Below are 17,061 nucleotides of genomic sequence, written 5' to 3'. Positions count from 1 at the left end.
TAAGCTCTTAGGAGGGGGTGCAACGCCCCCCCCCCAAAGCTAAGGATCATGTCACCACCTCTTGAGCGCAGGATCCGTTGGAAGCAGCTGCCTCGCTGTTGCTGACCTCCCGGAGGACCCCAACTGGACAGATAGCTGAGGGCAGTGCAAAGGGGGCTGATGGGAACTCTTCATTATATAGCCTGGTGTAGCAGCAAAATAAACTCCAAAGGGGGGGAAAACACCTCCTCAGCCTCCGAAACCACCCCCCCCCTGGGCCAGCAGAAGGTGGAGACCCCCCCTTCAAAGCCCGCTGAGAAAACACAGCGGGGAGACTGACATCTCCGGGGGGGAGGGAGGGAGAGAGAGAAGCTGCGTTGGTGGGAGAATCTGCATTGGCGGAAGAATTCAGAGGAGAGTACGCCTACGAGCTTGCCACACGGGAAACCCCAGACTTGGCGGGAAGAGCGCCCTCCCCACATTACAAGGCCTCAGCACACCCCGCAGAGCAGAACCCAGATGCTGCTCTCCACTTCCCACAGAGGGAGCAGTGTTTTTCTGTTTCTGCAACCATGTACGGCCAAACTGAAAATAAACCGCGGGGAGCTGACAGTAATCACAAATTTAAACAGACACATCCAAGTTGCATGGGGTCATCCACTGACTCGGCTGGCAACTAACCCAGGTGCTCCCAGACTAGGAACTCTTTTCCAACAGCCACCAAGCTCCTGCAGCACAAGCTGCTAGAGAAAGTACTCTGGTTGTCCTGAAACTGGGCTTTTATTTATTTACATCTGTGAGGAAGGGACCCAAAAATAGAGGCAAAGGCAAGGGGCATTGGGGAGGGGACACAGGGTGGGGTAGGGACCTGGTACCACTGGATATATCACCAGGCACCCCTCTACACAAGAATCCAGGAGCTTGTGAGAAGTTGTCCACTGCCTGCAGGAGATAGACACATACTGACTATGGAAGGAGCTAGCTGTCCTATAACACTAAGTTCAGTACAGTGTTCTTCATCTTCACCTGCAGGTAAATGGCTACAATCCACCAGTCTCTGGATTCATCTGCTGCTAACGCAAAGGAAATTACAGTTTCAATTGAAGTGTTTTTGTAGGCTGTATGAAATAATGTTTTGACATCCAGGCCACTGAGGTCAACTCCTTGCCCTTTTTTGGTCTGCAAGTATTCCACTACCTCTACTCTGTGCCTGGGTAAAATAATTACTCACTAAAAAGACAAATATACTGCTTTTAAAAAATGAGTTTCCTCAAGACACCAAGTTCGCTGAAAACAGTTATTTAAAATGTTATATGCCTGGCATTTGAAGTAACAGTCTAGCAGACAGGCACCTCTCATCTCTATGGGGCTGTCCAACAATGTATGCAGCACAAGCTGCCAGTGGCAGAGCCAGACTTGAGAGGCCTCCACATTTGGAGAAAACGTAGATCTATGCCCAATTCAGCAGCCTTTCAGATATATATGCCAAGTGAAACTATGAACAAATGATAAAGAGAGAACAGAGTTGTTTGTGGAACATAAAAATCCTACACGAGTGGAACTACCTTTTTATTGTCACCGAGGAGCATCACTGTTGTGGGCCAAAACTTCCTGCAAGAGATCCAATACAAGATGTGAAACAAGAGGTTTGATGTAAAGGAAGGTGGCACTTTTAGAAAATAATAAATTTTGTGAGCTTTCCTAAAATGCACATGCCATAAGAGGTGGTCATACTGATAAGAAAGAAAAAACAAACAAAAAAGGAGAATGTCTTTGGTTTTACTGGAACTTGTTATAATTCCGATTCTTACCTAATAAAGACCTTACATTCCATAATTACCATTGCAGTTCAATGCGAATTGCCAAAAAAAAAAAAAAAAAAAAGCAGCTAGCCATTACTAGGATAACAAACATGGATTAACAACATATAGCAAAGTCATACACTAGAAATATACAAAGCATCTTTACAAGATTAGATATTCAAAAATTTATTTAAAAGACAGGTTTTCTGACTTCTTTGAAACATCATATAATCATAGAGAGATTTTAACTCATGGTAACTCGTTCCAGAACAATGCCACTTGGTTTACAAATGAGTGTGTTAATAGTTTCTTAAATCTCACCCCTTAATATCTGGAAAATGTAGTGCCAATTGTCACAAGCTGCAATGTTCAAAGCTGAGTTGGAAAAAGTATCATACTAAATATCTCTTCATAAAAGCGGTTAATAAATTCCAATTTTAAAAAAATGTAAAAAGGAACATGGCAATACATTTTACAAATTAAGCAGTCAAGTTTAAACACAATGTAAGATTCAACTAGCAACTAATGTAGCTTTTGAAATCTTGAGGTAATTCTATCAAATTTACCCAAATTGTGTAACAACCTGGCCACTGTATTCTGAAAAGTTTCACATGTAACATGTAATTTATGTATCCCTATATAGATTATTCTGATCAAAGAAAAAAATCACTTTGTATTTGTCACAATTATCTGAGTTTCCAAGAAATGCTTCAAATCAAAACACTAAACTGTAGGTCCACAGTAAATAAGGGATCTAGTGTTACTCTTAACACTTTTAGAGAGATTGCAAAAGGGGAAAAAAAAAAAAGACCCAGCTAATTTGTAAACCTGACTCTGTTGATTCTGTGATTTCCCAACCTCAAGAGCTTAGTTTTATTTTTAGGTAATTTAAAGAGGAGGAAGCTCAACCCTCTACAAAATTAAAACATTTCTGTATGATAATTTTCTTATCTACTGATGGAGAAAAAGAAATGATATCATCTGCATAATAAAAACTACTCCCAAGGTCAACTAGTTCTCTTCTGAATGAACTCGTAAAAATATCAAACAAACTAGGTGATAGACGTGAACTTCAGGAACATCACAGTTGACACTCCAAGGCTCTGATATAGGTCCTACTAGATAGAAAACCTTTAAACCAGTTAAGAACATTACCTGAAATACTCAAGTTACTTAAACCAATAGTTTATTGCCCTTTCTCAGTGTCTCTGACAGCTGGTTATTTAGAATAGACTAAATTATGCTTTCTAGCAGATATTTTTTTATGCATAGTTCCAAGGAATCAAAAGCCCTGACCCTCTAATATCTACCTTCACCACTGAGTACAACTGAGTTCCAAAATGTTCAGTACATGTACAGCTGATAAAGGCTTTTAAAGTTCTGCTTCTAAGCTAGAGTCTGCATCATAATCTAGGGGTGTGAGGCTTAAAGAATTATGGCTATAGACACTGAAATCTGCATCTGATATGCTTCACTTTCCCCTGAATGCAAACGAGAAGCTTATTTTCTTACTTTCACAAGTGCCACACAAGTAATAAAGACAGGATCTCTATTAGATGTTTTCAAGAGGCTGGCTGATCTCCAATGTGATGGGGCCAGTTGGCAGGGTGCTCAAGCATGTGAGGGATAAAAGGCACCCCCATACCAAACAGAAAACGATGCTGAGAATGTGCATCAGAGGGAGAACTCTCCAATACCAACCAGGCAATGTGCATGAATAGACTCTCATAACTGTACTGTACCACGCTGAATTACAAAAGTGCATGTAGCAAGTACATTTAGCCCACACAGCTAACAGCAACATTTTCAAAGGACCTATTATTGAATTCTAAGCGATTCTTTCATAGTTCCTGTGAACTACTGCAGTAGCCCTTTAGCATGAATAATGCCTTTGAGTCGAGTATCAGTGATGCCTCATCAGCACTGTATAAAAACTAATCACACTTAAAATGCTGTAAGAAACCTTCTCCAACAGTAGTCTACAGAAACTGTGTAAGGTGTGTCCAATGTCATGCCTACTTTAGAAAAAAGGATCTAACAAAATTATTTGGGGGTATTTCACACTGCACTAAGCTAAATTATGAAGTTTTAGAATACGTAATCCTAAAGGTGACATTTCTGAGGATTTATAGCTTTCAAATTATCACACTCTTGTATGCCAAATGCATCCAGAGAAACTGTCACTTCAGAGATTTTTGGGATGGCGTGTTGGCAAGTACTGTGTTGGTTCAATCCTCATATCAGGTCTTCTTTTCTTCAGATTGGCTATGGTGGGGGTAGATTTAGGGTCCATGAATTCAGAGTTCCAGGAGTCCTGATTTATGGCCTCCAAACATGGATTGTCTGTTATGTAGGAAAATCCCCAGGGAGCAACAAAGAAGGGCTTATGGTACTAGGATCCCAGACATTCAAGCCATGATAATGGTTTCCACTCAAGGATTCATACCAAGCCTATGAGTCCTTCCTCCTGAGCGCTATAATAAAGTACTGTCCTGAAATGAACAGATACCTTTCTCCCCTTCTTTGTACTTGCATGTGCATGGTCTTACCTCTATAATGGGGAGTTGGGGGTGGGGGAAGAGAGTTAGCCATGTAAAATCTTTAGTAATGTTTTCTTCTTGGCCTTTTTCTTTCAAATACAAAATATTTTGACCTGTTATTTCACCTCTACCTTTCGCCTGTATTTTCAACTCATTTTCGCAAGTGACCTATCATCTTTATACATTCTACTTAATTTTAATATTAAGTTGTAATTCACTTTGAACCCCATCATAGATTACTGGACAATAAAAATTAAATTAAACCTCTCTCTCTTTTCACATTCCTCTTCCTTTCACATCCATTCTCTGCATCTCTTCTCCAGCTCCCTCTCATTCTTCTCCATCATTCTCCACATCTTATCTGTCTCTTCCCTCTGCTGTCGCAGAAGTCTGCAACTGGTGATTGGGAACACACATACTCTGTGCCCCCAAACTGGTAGATTCGCTATTGTTCTGACTCCAGTGGCCGAACAGAGTGGATGGTACAGATAGATAGTGAGTTTTCTTTACCACTGGCAGGATGGGCTCTGCTAGCTATATGTCACAGCTTTGTGGGCCTAAAGTGTGATTTTTCTTTAGATGGCAGGTACAGAATCTACAGAATCCACATCCCCCATCCATCCATCGGCCTAAGTGCAAGTGACTTGACAGGACCACAAAATGAATTACTGAAACATAGACAGCTCCTGCTTTGGAAGTAACTACCAAAAACCAAATTTACTTGCCTGTAGGAGGTGTTCTCCGAGGATAGCAGAACAGGTATCCTTGCATATGGATGACTTCATCCCGACGTAGCCCAGTGCAGATGCTGCCCAGTGTTCTATAGCTTTTAGAGACTTTTTGCTTGAGGCCATGATGAGATGTGAATATGTGGATGAAGACCATGCTGCAGCTTTGCATGGCTCCTCAATCTTACCAATGCAACCATGGCTCAGACATTACGAGCCATGACATGACCCTCAAGATTCAGCCAAGACTTGGCATAAATGAAGGAGATGCAGTCTGCTAGCCATCTGGATAATGTGTGCTTAGCGATGCTGTTCCCATCCTGTTGGAATAAAAAAAAACCCAAAAAGGTTGGGTGGATTGTCTATGGGCTTTAGTCCACCCCAGATAAAAGACTAATGTTTGCAGTGTACTTTTGCCAGGATGGGCATGAGGTTTCGGAAAGACTTTTGGCAGAACAATCGACATATTAAGATGGAACTCAGAAATCGTGCAGAACTGTTATGATGAAATCTAGTGTAAGGTTGATCAGCTACTAAGGCCTGAAGCTCCCTAACTTTGTGACTGCCTCAAACAACAAGATCTTCCAGGTCAAGGTACTTCACATGACAGAAGTCTAGTGGCTCAAAAGGAGCTTTCATCAGTTGGATGAGGACAATGTTGAGATCCCAAGACACTGGGGGAGGTTTGAGAGGGAGTTGTCTTTTCCCGCCAGGTACGTGTCCCCGAGCACCATGCCATACTTGAGAACCCATTGCCACATCCTGACCGCCTCCTGCACAAGGGGTAGGATACCATATCCCCCCCCTCCCTCCTCGTTGACATAATACATTGCAACCTAATTGTCTGTTTGAATTAGAATAATTTGGTTCATCAGCCGATCTGTGGAAATCTTTATAGCTTTCCATATTGCCAGCAATTCCAGGAGATTGACTGGAAGGACATCTCCTGGCATGAACAAGTCTCTTGAGTGTGAGGATGATGTCAAACCCACACGTGTTTCTTGGTGTTGGGTCTGATGCAGATTGGCCCTGGGGCCTGCTAGCAGTGCCCAATGCCGAGGGAGGCGAAGACCTCCTTGATACTGGCGCACTCCCAGTATTGAATGGTGTCCTGGCAGTCATCTGGGTCGATGCTTCTGATGCCGATGGACCGGGCTTTGAGGGCCCAAAAAGTCCCCCCTGGTGGCCTGACAGGCTTCTATGTTATTTTCTGCATTTTTAAACAAAGACTACAGTTAGATGGGTCACGTTCAGGCCCCAGGCACCCCACACACCAATTGTATGGGTCAGTGCTAGAGATTACCTGATTGCACTGGGTGCATCTTTTGAAGCCACAGGGAGTCTTGTGGGGCATATCAAAAAGAATAGCGGCTAAATCAAAAGGCTCAATGGTGAGGCCCAAAAGAGGTTTTACCTTAAATTGAGCTTGATACTATGGCTTAAGGTGGCTTCGGAAGCTGCGAAAAAAATAAAGAAAACTTACAAGAGTCGAAGAGAACACAAATAGAAGAAAAAAAAAATAAGAAAAAAATACCCGCATGGGATGGCACAACATGCAGTGAAAAAAGCACAGAGGAGATCAATGAGATGCGACCTAGCACTGTAGAAAAACAGAGACTGAGGGCCCAGGTTGACGGTGAAGGGGAAGTGGAGAGTGGACTGCCGCTAGCATGTATTTTAAACAAGTTAGATCGCGTGAAAAATAGGCGCCAGTACCATAGGAAGTCCATTTGGGGGAGTGGCTGCTCCCCTGGCAGCCCACCTAGATACGTCTCTGGCACTCGCGCATGCATGGTGGGGCTGCTGCCAAACGCCTATAAAAGCTATAAACACTGGGCAGTGTCCGCACCAGGCTCCATGAGGATGACGTCACCCATATGTAAGGATACCACTGTCCTGCTTGTCCTTGGAGGAATACAAGCATCTGTCTCCTGACAGCAGTTTTACTGAAGTTAATAAAAGGCAAAAGTTGTGTTTTAATTCCTGGTGAAAAGCAGTTTCACTAAATTCTACAAAATAGTTTTAATTAGTGTTTTTTGATTAGTTGACCAATTATAAATTATCAAAATAAAATATATTGTGTAACTATTTAAAAAACTTTGTCACTCAAGCATTTTCTAAGTGAAAATCTACTCCAGGCTTTCCATTGGAAAGGTAGAGCGTGTCATATTTTCAATCTCAGTTGTACAATCACCACCACATAGAGCTTGAAGCACAGTCATACACAAATACAATGCTCACTATTGGGGTGCATACAAGTTTTGCACATTATGGCTTACTTTCCACTCTGTAAAAAAATCTCTGAACTATTACCACCACGGTGTAATAGTTTCACAACACTATCTACAGCAATACTTCTCAACTCAGTCCTTGGGGCACACCTAGCCAGTCAGGTTTTCATGCTATCCACAATGGATATGCATGAAGTAGATTTGCATACCAAAGAAGTAGTGCAAATCTCTTTCAAGTACATATCCTGAAAACCTGAATGGATGGGTGTGCTCAGATAACCGGGTTCAGAACCCCTGTTCTACAGACAGAAGCTTCCTTCTTACAGCCTTGCATTAATACCTCAAAAAGAAACATTTGTGACGTCAAAAATTATATGACCTTTTCCTACTCAGCCAGTAAGTAAGCATCATTGCATAAGCTTAGATGTGATATATATTTCTGAGGGATTACTGTAGGCTTTTGAATTATGGGACAAAACAAATTCAGAGCCTCCAACCATGGAAGTCCATTGCTCCTCATGTGTACATACCCTGAAGACTCTTATTGCTCATGGGAGAAGGCCAGTGAACAACAAAATTGAAAGAAAGTCTAAAATGTGTTTACTAAATTCTGTTACGCTCACATGCCAATGTCATGAGCACTCAGATCAGTTCCTAAAGATGGCTCATTAACTTCTTGGACATGAGACTCACCTCTGTACACCAAGGAAACTCAGGAGAGCCATGTCAGGCTGTTTGTTCAAGCGCAGGACACATTCCCAGTAAGTGTCTTCCTCTCGTTCACTGTCCAAGGCATAGAGCATGAACAGAGGTGGGTACAGTCTTGGTAACAGCACAGGTAAGAGCAGACCAGAGCTTGTCACTACGTACCTACAGAACACAAGATTTGTTTTCTTAACACATCTGCTGTCCTTTTATTTCATTTATGATTTTTATTCATTTTTTTTTTTAGAACTCTTTACAAAAAATAACACTACTACATCTTAAGGCAAAGTCATGTCTGTAGGTCTAGGTCTACCTCTTGCTAGTATCAATAGAAAGGTCAGCAAACAGATTGGGATTTGATTACTTGATATACTGATATTTGAAAATTATACACAAATAAGAGTCAATGAATTTCTAATTATGCATGTCAAAAAGGCAGCTATCTTACTATTTTGACAGATTTCACTAGTTTCCCTACTACTAAAAATAGTCATTGTATACTACAATGCATGATAATAGTCATTAGGGTGAATATATTTGGATTTCTTTGGTGGTATTTACAATTGTTTCTTCTAGTAGCATACCAGAATGATGAAACGCTCAACCAGCTAGGCTCATGGTAACATAACTCTACTCATGCCAAAGGAATGGAAGAGTAGTCTAGTGCTTAGTGCAGTACACTTTGATCCTGGGGAACTGGGTTTGATTCCCACTGCAGCTCCTTGTGACTCTGGGCAAGTCAATTAACCCGCCATTTGGAAGGAGATCTTAATGACCAGGTATACTGATAACTTTCTAGAATATAAATTTCATGCACTTTGTTGATTGTAGTGAATGATCTCTGTATGAATGACTATAAGTCTTTTCTATAATATTATGGAGTTCTTAGGTTGTTTTAATTTTGTATATTGTCTTTTTATGTTTTTATATTCAATTGTAAACCGCTTTGGTCTACCCAAGGTAAGCTGTATATTAAATTTTAAATAAACATGCTCAAACTTTTGCACATGTCACAGTCACTTTATTATGTTTAATCTGTTTAAATCAGCAAAACATTTTGTATTAAAAACTGTAAAGATGCACGAAGTTAGAAACACAGCTATGTAGAAATTGAGTCAGTTTCTAGACGTTTAGAAATTCATCACAACATAATTGTAAGCAGCAAGAAGGCATATAATTAGAGGTATTCTAGCCACTTTTACTCTTAAGGGACTTCTTATAGAATATTGACTAATGGAAAAGTACATGTCATGGTTTGATGGTGAGTACTTTGGCTAAGGCACACAGCTACACATAAATTATGGAACATTATAATTCACACGCATCCTAGCGCACAACTGGGCGTTGGCATTTCCAACAGTTATAGGGCAGGTATTAAATGATCATGCATTAAATGTAAGCATGATTTCAGCCATTTGTGCTAGTATTTTATAAGGAAAAGTAGTGCCTACTTTTCTTCATAGAATAGGCTTGAAATAGGCACACACCATAACCAACATCTTTATTAGGTCCCATGTTATAGAATTTAACAAGGAGTGCCTAAACTTTTGCACACAGCTGTATCTCTGTCCGAAGCATGTTTGAATTCTGTCATGAGTTTAGTTGTGACTTTTGACAGAAGGCTATTCCAGGTATTTACCACCATTTCAGTCTAGTATCTTCTCATGTTCCTTCAAGGAACTTCTGGATTACTAATAGCCTTTTTATAGTGCTACCATGTGTAAAATGGGTTAAGAAGGTTGTAAAAGCTAGCAGTCCTTGCTTCTTTGAAGTTTATAATCTACTACAACAGACAGATGAGAACACACACAAGACATAGGGTCTTTAAAGTTAAAGCAGTAGTCATCATCAATTGCCCTTGAATTTCCTTTTCTATTGAAGCTTGTCAAATTCTATCAAGTGCACTTTGAGCATTTTAAGCTTAAAATGCTCAAAATGCACTTGCTAGAATTTGCAGGCCTTTTATCAGTTAGTAATACTTCCATCCTTTGAGAGAAATTTTCAAAGCTGTTTACATAGCTAAATGATGATTTACCAATATAAATCAGCCATCTGAAAACTGTTCTGCCTCTAAAATTCCATGTCTTCCTTTTACACACATCAAAAAGAGGTGTTAAACGCATGGACTGGATTCTTAGCTCTCCATACATTAATTTTCATTCAAAAAAAAGGAAGGAGCTAATGTCTATGACTACTTTGCACTTTTGCTTTGAAACATACTATGGTACAAGCATATTTTCATTTTTAATTTTGGGGCGAAGGTCACACGTGAGTAGTACTTGGAAAATAGCCCATTCAATATTCTTATAAAGGCTTGGCCTCTAGAACTGAACATCTTAGTGAAGATGAGTTCTCACTCATGATCTATAACAGATTTGAAATATTTTCAAAGATCTTTGGTAAATGATGACTTAGGTTGGTCACATATGTGCAAAAACAGCCTGTTACAAAATTCTAGCTGGCATAAAAGTACGTACCATGGCATGATAGTGTGCACTTTGCCAGTAGGCATATGCAGGGGTACAGTTTGGTGCAGGGCTAGTAAATCACAAACATACAAAAAGATTACAAAATACACTGATTTGCATACTGAAATCATCTTGGTGCAGAAATTTATAGCCACTCAAAGTAGGTATAAATCTGGGCCTGCAATGTAGGCACGAGTTTTGTTGCCTATGTTACTTTATAATATACTAGGTATAAGCATCTTTGTGTCTTTATAAAATAGTGCCTACTTGCCTTCTTAAAACAGATGCCCTGTTATAAAATTACAGTCAAAATGACCTGCATAAACTGCTGGATTCTACATATCAGCGCCTAGCATTCCATGATGAAATCCAAGCGTATTCTATAACAATGCGTGAAACTTAATTGGCTTAACAAGCCAATCAGCGTTTTTAACAGCACTTAGCAAGCAAAAACGGCAATTAGAATTCACGTGCATAACTCACCAAGTGTATTCTGTAACTCACAGCGCCTAAATTCTAATGTGTGGAGCAAAAAGGGTGCGGCTATAGATAGGAAAATGGGCATTTCATGGGCATTCCAAAATTTACACACACTGTTATAGAGTATGCCCCTCTGCACCGAAATCTACGCGCTGATATTTATGTCACATTTTCCTTGCTGTAAATGGATGTGTGTAGTTCTAGGCCACTGCTTATAGAATATGTTTAGGCGGAAATTCATTACGCACGTATTTTTCAGGCGCCATATATAAAATCTAGTCCAAAGTGTCCTGGTTTAAAAGGCTAATTTTGAATGATGTAGAACAAGTTCTTATAGTTCAAACCTCTAAAGGTTTGGTGAAGGAAGACAATCAAAACCACAATGAATATGACTTTTGTTTCAAATGGGGTAGCTGTACCTGCAGCATATTACCAGAGCACTCATTAGAAAGGAAGAGATGCATCCCGCAGAATGCAGTGTCACCTGGGGCAGATTTCATGGTCTGAGTCTGAACTGCAAACAAATGCCCAGCCATATTCATTTTGCACCTCACAGTACTTCCGTCTACATTGATTCTTGAAAGATGAAAAACATTCACAGCTATGGGTTTATGTGCTGTGCCACTTCTGCAGTACAGTATTAGTACTGTCTCTCAGGAACAATACACAGCTCTGTAAACAGGTTGCCAATATGCCTCATTTTCCTTTACCTTGGCTCTGGAGACTCTGACCCAGACTCTGTCCTCCCACCGTACAGAGGCTTCCGTTCTGGTGTCTTCACAGCAGTTGGTTCAATTGTGCTGCCTTCCTCAGGAAGATCAGGAAACAAAAATCTATGGGGGCAAGCACATCTATTATGCTGTAATAGAAAAGTATCTCCTGCCCTAGGATGGCTTTAATTGTTAGGATGTGGAAGGCTGTTGAGTTTTACGCACAAAACTGCTCTCAGAGTAAATTAGTAGAAAGGCCTTTAAGTCTCAAGTTGCCATATTGCTAAACTGGCTGAACATTTCAGCATTGAGCCTCATGTGCACAGTTCCAATCATAAATAGGTCACTACATAATAAGTAGGGGGGGCAGCCATAATAAACATTGAGGAAACTGTTAAGAATGAAAATATTCATGTCCTAAAGGGTATGCAGGTTATGAGACATTTAAATACCTCAAAAAGTATTAACAACACACAAGAGGCAAGGATTTTTCAGTGGAACAAAGTTCTGAAACAAAGGATCATAGTATGTGGTATATTCATAAACAGAAAAAAAAAAATACTTTTCTTCACAGAAAGAGTGGAAACCCATAGTCTCTCAATGGAAAAACCAAACACAGTAACAGAATTCTAGAAAGCAATAGATAAGATGAGCTGCAGTTGTGAGAAAGAAGCTGGATATCAGGTAATGTTGACATGAAATGACAAGGGAAATGTTTTGAATGTCCTTACTGTTTTCAGTATAGTTTTTGTTAGTGGTGATTCTGCCAAACATACAAGGTCGTCAATCTAGGACCTGTGTGAAACATTCTTCCTTCCTCACTGTAGATGGAATGGTAGGTGAATCCCTGCTGGATCTGACCCAGCACATTTTTAAAATTTTAATTTACAAAAATCTAGAATATGCAAACCCCCATTACAAATTGCCAATATCATTAGCACACATTATGTAGAAGGAAACAAAGAAAATGCTTAACAAGCAATTTTTTTATTTTAAGAAAATTACAACTGATTTTTTTGGAGTACGCATCATAGATTTGGTTATAAGATACCTAACAGTACAATCAAGATGATTATATCCATGGCAGTACCCCTTCACTATTCTCTGCATTAATTAAAAAGGTGATCTCACAGTACTGCTAATAGAAACAAGCAGCAGGCATGACACTCATCAGTAGCACATGATAGCACTACCCACCTCACGAACTGGAAGATGCGTTTCAGGTAAGACTTGATCTCTCTCACTGCCTCCTGCAATAATCGCCGATTGGCTCCCACACCCACATATGTCATTCTGTACACTGCTACCAAAGTCTCCACAAGCCTCCCCAGGGGGTGCAGAGGGGTGTCACAGGCCTGTCAAGAAGAGACAAGGTCATTATCATTGAGACATTCATTACATTACAAACACTCTTAAATTCTGCAATTACCTTACAAGTTCTATGCGGATCACATCTTATAAAGAAAACCAGCCAATCTCCAGTGAATGACAATCAAATCTTAATAAATCTAAAAAGATACAATAGTTGCACAATCAAGGGTTTCTTGAATAAGTTTTTGAAAACTTTCCTATAAAATATAGCAACAAAATATATGCAGCAGAAGAATATTCTTCAAAAAATATCCATATATTTATATATAAGCCAAAACAAATCTTCAGGGTGATTATAATGTCCCCAAACTCACTTTTTATAAAAAGTGCCCATAACTATGATAAAATCACTAAAGAGCTCTGTTCCAATCACTGCACATAAAAGTCAGGTGGTAGTTCCAAGAGCTTTATAAATCTTTAAGCAATTTCTCACAGATGATCATAATTAATTTAAATCCAAAATTGTACAATTATTCCAATTTCTCAGTTCCACTCTAATTGTTGACTATAAATTGTTACCTTTTCGTGTCTATCAATCTTTTCCATATTACATATTGTAATACTCAATCCTTATTTACTTTTTTATTACTACTTAATATATACTATCCCGCATCACATTTGTACTGTTAATTACAATAAGTTAGCCACATTGAACCTGATCTATTGGGATAATGTGGGATATAAATGAAACAATAAATAAATAAATGTTGCCATGCCACCAAAACATTATCACTTACCCAACAGTTCTTCAGCAGTGAAAAAAAAATGAACAGAAGCCCAAAAAAGAACAGTCTTCACTCCTCAGTACAGCAACCCCCCCCCCCCCCCCCCAAAATACCCTCGACTGTGATCCAGTTTCACCGGAAACCCCCCCAGAAAATATAGCAACTACATAATCAAAACTTTATTGAAAAGACAAGTTTATTTTTCCCCACAACAGAAGATAGCTTTGTATTAATCTAATAATTAAAGGAAGCTCATTCCTGATAAAAGGTGCAAAAACTAGCACTGTATTTCAAACTTTTAGGGTTTGGAAACATAACAGCTCTAACTCACCTATGAAAAGACAATGCTACAAATATTACACTGGGCCCTAGAGCGCCAGTATACCTACTACTGGGAACCTAGAACAAGCTGGACTGTTACAGATTCCTACACAGGTATTTTGCTAACAGAATCCTTCACATATAGAACATGGGCAGACTCTTGTTTGATACAAAAGAGGGGAACCACTAACAAAATTCTTATTTTCTACCTTTGTTGTCTGAGCATTTCAATTTACAAATTGGGCTGCTCCCAGTAACTCTTCCACTTTCCACGTATCAGTCTTTTCCTAAATTCTTTTCCATGCTGAACTTTTCCATTTATTTTTTCTCCACTTGTCTTCTTCCCTTCCATCTCTATATCTGGCACTGATCTTTGTTTCTTCCCCCACCCTTATCTTCTTTGCCTTTATATCTACTCCTTTCTGATTTTATCCCTCATTCTCCCTCTCTCACCCTCTAGTCCTTAGTCTCATTCTTTTTACCCCTCATCTCTACCAGTTTTTTCCTATTTCCTTCTCATCCACTCTACATTGCTCCCTCTGTCTCTCTTCTTTCCCAGTTTCCTAATTTCTCTCTTTCACCCACTCATTAGACCCCCATTTCCATCCTTTGTACTCACCCTCACACATCCCTTAGTCTCCTCACCAGCCCTAGCTCCATCCCCACCTCTCCTTCCTTCCCTTGCTTCCAGGCTATTTTTCTATCTTCTATTGCCTCTCTTTCACCAACTTTTTAATCTCATTTCCATCCTCATTCAAACCTTTCCTCTCTCATAACCCTCCACAGTACCCCCCCATACCTTTTCACTCCAGTCCTCCAGATCATTCACACTGTCTCGGCCTCTCCATGTACTTCATCCCTTTTCTCTTACTTCATTTTACACACTCACTTCTACTCCTAACCCATTTAACACACACCCATTCATACTCCCTCAAAATTCCTATCAGTCTCACCATTCCCTGACACATCTTACCATCCTCCTCTAAATTCCCAGTCTCCCCCATCCATAATTTCCAGTTCTGTCCCCAACACACTATCATTCAACCACCAAATCTCAGTTTTTAAATTTTTCTTCTGCTTTGTTTCCCTTTTCCCCTCCTAGTCCCATCCAGCTTCTGCTCTGTTCCCTTCCCTCCCCATCACATCTAGTTTCTGTCATGTTCCCCTCCACCTCCTAGTTACATCCAGCTTCTGCTGTTCCCCCTCCAGTTGTGCTTTGGTCCCATCTCCTTCCTAATCACATCCAGCTTCTGCTGTGTTCCCTTTCCCCACCACCAGAAGTCACATCCAGCTACTGCTCTGCTCATGCCCAAGTCCCATCCAGTTTCCCTCCCAATATTCCCATTCAGCTTCTACTTTGCTCCCTCTTTCCAGGGGTCCATTCAACCTAACTTGCTGCAATCAGGTTGCATGGCAGTTCAGCCTTCTCATCAGGGCCAGGCAAAGCAATATCTATGGAGCCCTGCATAGTTCAAACTGTGGTTGAAACAGATGATGTATGAACTGCACAAGGCTTCAGACATAGAACCCCACAGTTCAAAGAGCAGCACAGAAATTGTGCGGCCCAGCCCCGATGAGAAGACATAGCTGCCATGCATCCTGGTGCCAGTTCTGCTAGTCCCAGTAAGACTAGCTTTAGGGCTGTCTGGCTTTGGCTGGGGTGGAAAGTCAATATTTTGGGGTAGCATTTGCCACCCCGTAGTGACACCTATGGCACAGAAATGAGATGCTTAAATAAGGTCATTTTCAAAGCTATTTCCTCGAATAACACAATGTTGTAACCATGCAAAAGAGTTTTTACAAAACTGCCTGTCTGCTACGAAGATAAAAGTAAATGCATAGGGTCTGTACGTGTCCAATTTACCCACACCAAATAGTAGGTATAAAACATGTACACAGTTTCTCTGGAGTAATTTTCAAAGCGAAAGTATGCACACACTTTCACATATAAAATCCAGAAGATTCCACATATAAAATTACCTCCATGTTGCCTATGATGCATGTGGGAACCACTGCACTAAATACAGGGCTTCTTGTCATTATGAATTTGCAGATGGATGATGGCAAATAGCATTCTTACCTTTACTAAATATTTTTTGATACTCTCATATTTCTCCAGAGTGAAGGGGCCCACATGCTGAGGAATGAACTCCAAGCTCTCCAGCGTCTGGGTGTGTGAGCGGCTGAGTTGCTCTGGGCTGCAGCAAGAGAAGCAGACATGTAAGTATCTATAATAGTTTCACATTTGACAGTACCCTATTATAGCAAGCTCAGCAATTGTATGCTAGAAAACCCTGACCAGGATCAGAATAATGCACAGACACATGCCTAGGACCCAAACGTTTAGGGAGGGCCCATCTGATATGCTTCAGTCTATGCCTTAATTCAGCCTGGTACTTAGTGATACATCCAGCAATTGACTGTGGGTGTTAGGATAGGTAGGTTTGCAGTACATTATGTGGTTCATACACTCAAGTGTGGTAGCTGTCAGGTAACGAGGACAGGTTGGCCAGCAATGCTTGAACAAAGGCATTGTTCTGTGCTGAAGCTTGATACAAACAGAAACATGTAGTGAAAGTATGAACAGAGAACCAGGTAGCTGCCTTGCAGACTGTAATCAATGAGGTGGATTTCAGGAGGGCTACTGTAGTTGTGTAGCTCTGATTTGATGAGACTTGACCATGGAGCCAAGAATAATAATATGCTTGTTCACAGTAAATTGTATACTAAGGATCTCCTCACAACTGGCCTTCCAGTTCTACTTTGATGGCATGAAATGATTATTTGAGTTGGCTTTCTCAATGAAGTAGTTCTACTCAAGTAACAGGCAAGAATTCACTAACAATCTAGGCCTTTTTTTCCAAGTGTTCAAATGAAGCTGTGGACGACTTGCAGCCTATCTGCATACTCCTCCCAGGTTCACTGCTTCAGATGACGAAACATTATATCTCTACAAGTTTTTATTTTTCTATCTGCTATTCCCAATGGCTCCAGTACAATT

At 40.3% G+C, this 17,061-nt stretch overlaps 1 protein-coding gene across 1 annotated transcript in view; it reads right to left on the bottom strand.

The window, feature by feature from the left end:
- ALS2 (alsin Rho guanine nucleotide exchange factor ALS2) overlaps window positions 1-17,061 on the bottom strand; it is a 187,198-nt gene that overhangs the window by 19,740 nt on the left and 150,397 nt on the right. Inside the window, 5 exon segments of the mRNA XM_030209038.1 lie at window positions 1,545-1,590; window positions 7,974-8,150; window positions 11,644-11,766; window positions 12,841-12,998; window positions 16,141-16,258. Coding sequence (XP_030064898.1) covers window positions 1,545-1,590; window positions 7,974-8,150; window positions 11,644-11,766; window positions 12,841-12,998; window positions 16,141-16,258 — 622 coding nt within the window.

The sequence above is a fragment of the Microcaecilia unicolor genome, chromosome 7 (genome assembly GCF_901765095.1).
Source record: "Microcaecilia unicolor chromosome 7, aMicUni1.1, whole genome shotgun sequence".
Classification (NCBI taxonomy): domain Eukaryota; kingdom Metazoa; phylum Chordata; class Amphibia; order Gymnophiona; family Siphonopidae; genus Microcaecilia; species Microcaecilia unicolor.
Note: the sequence above shows the minus strand (reverse complement) of the source record. Positions and strands in the feature narration are given on the sequence as shown.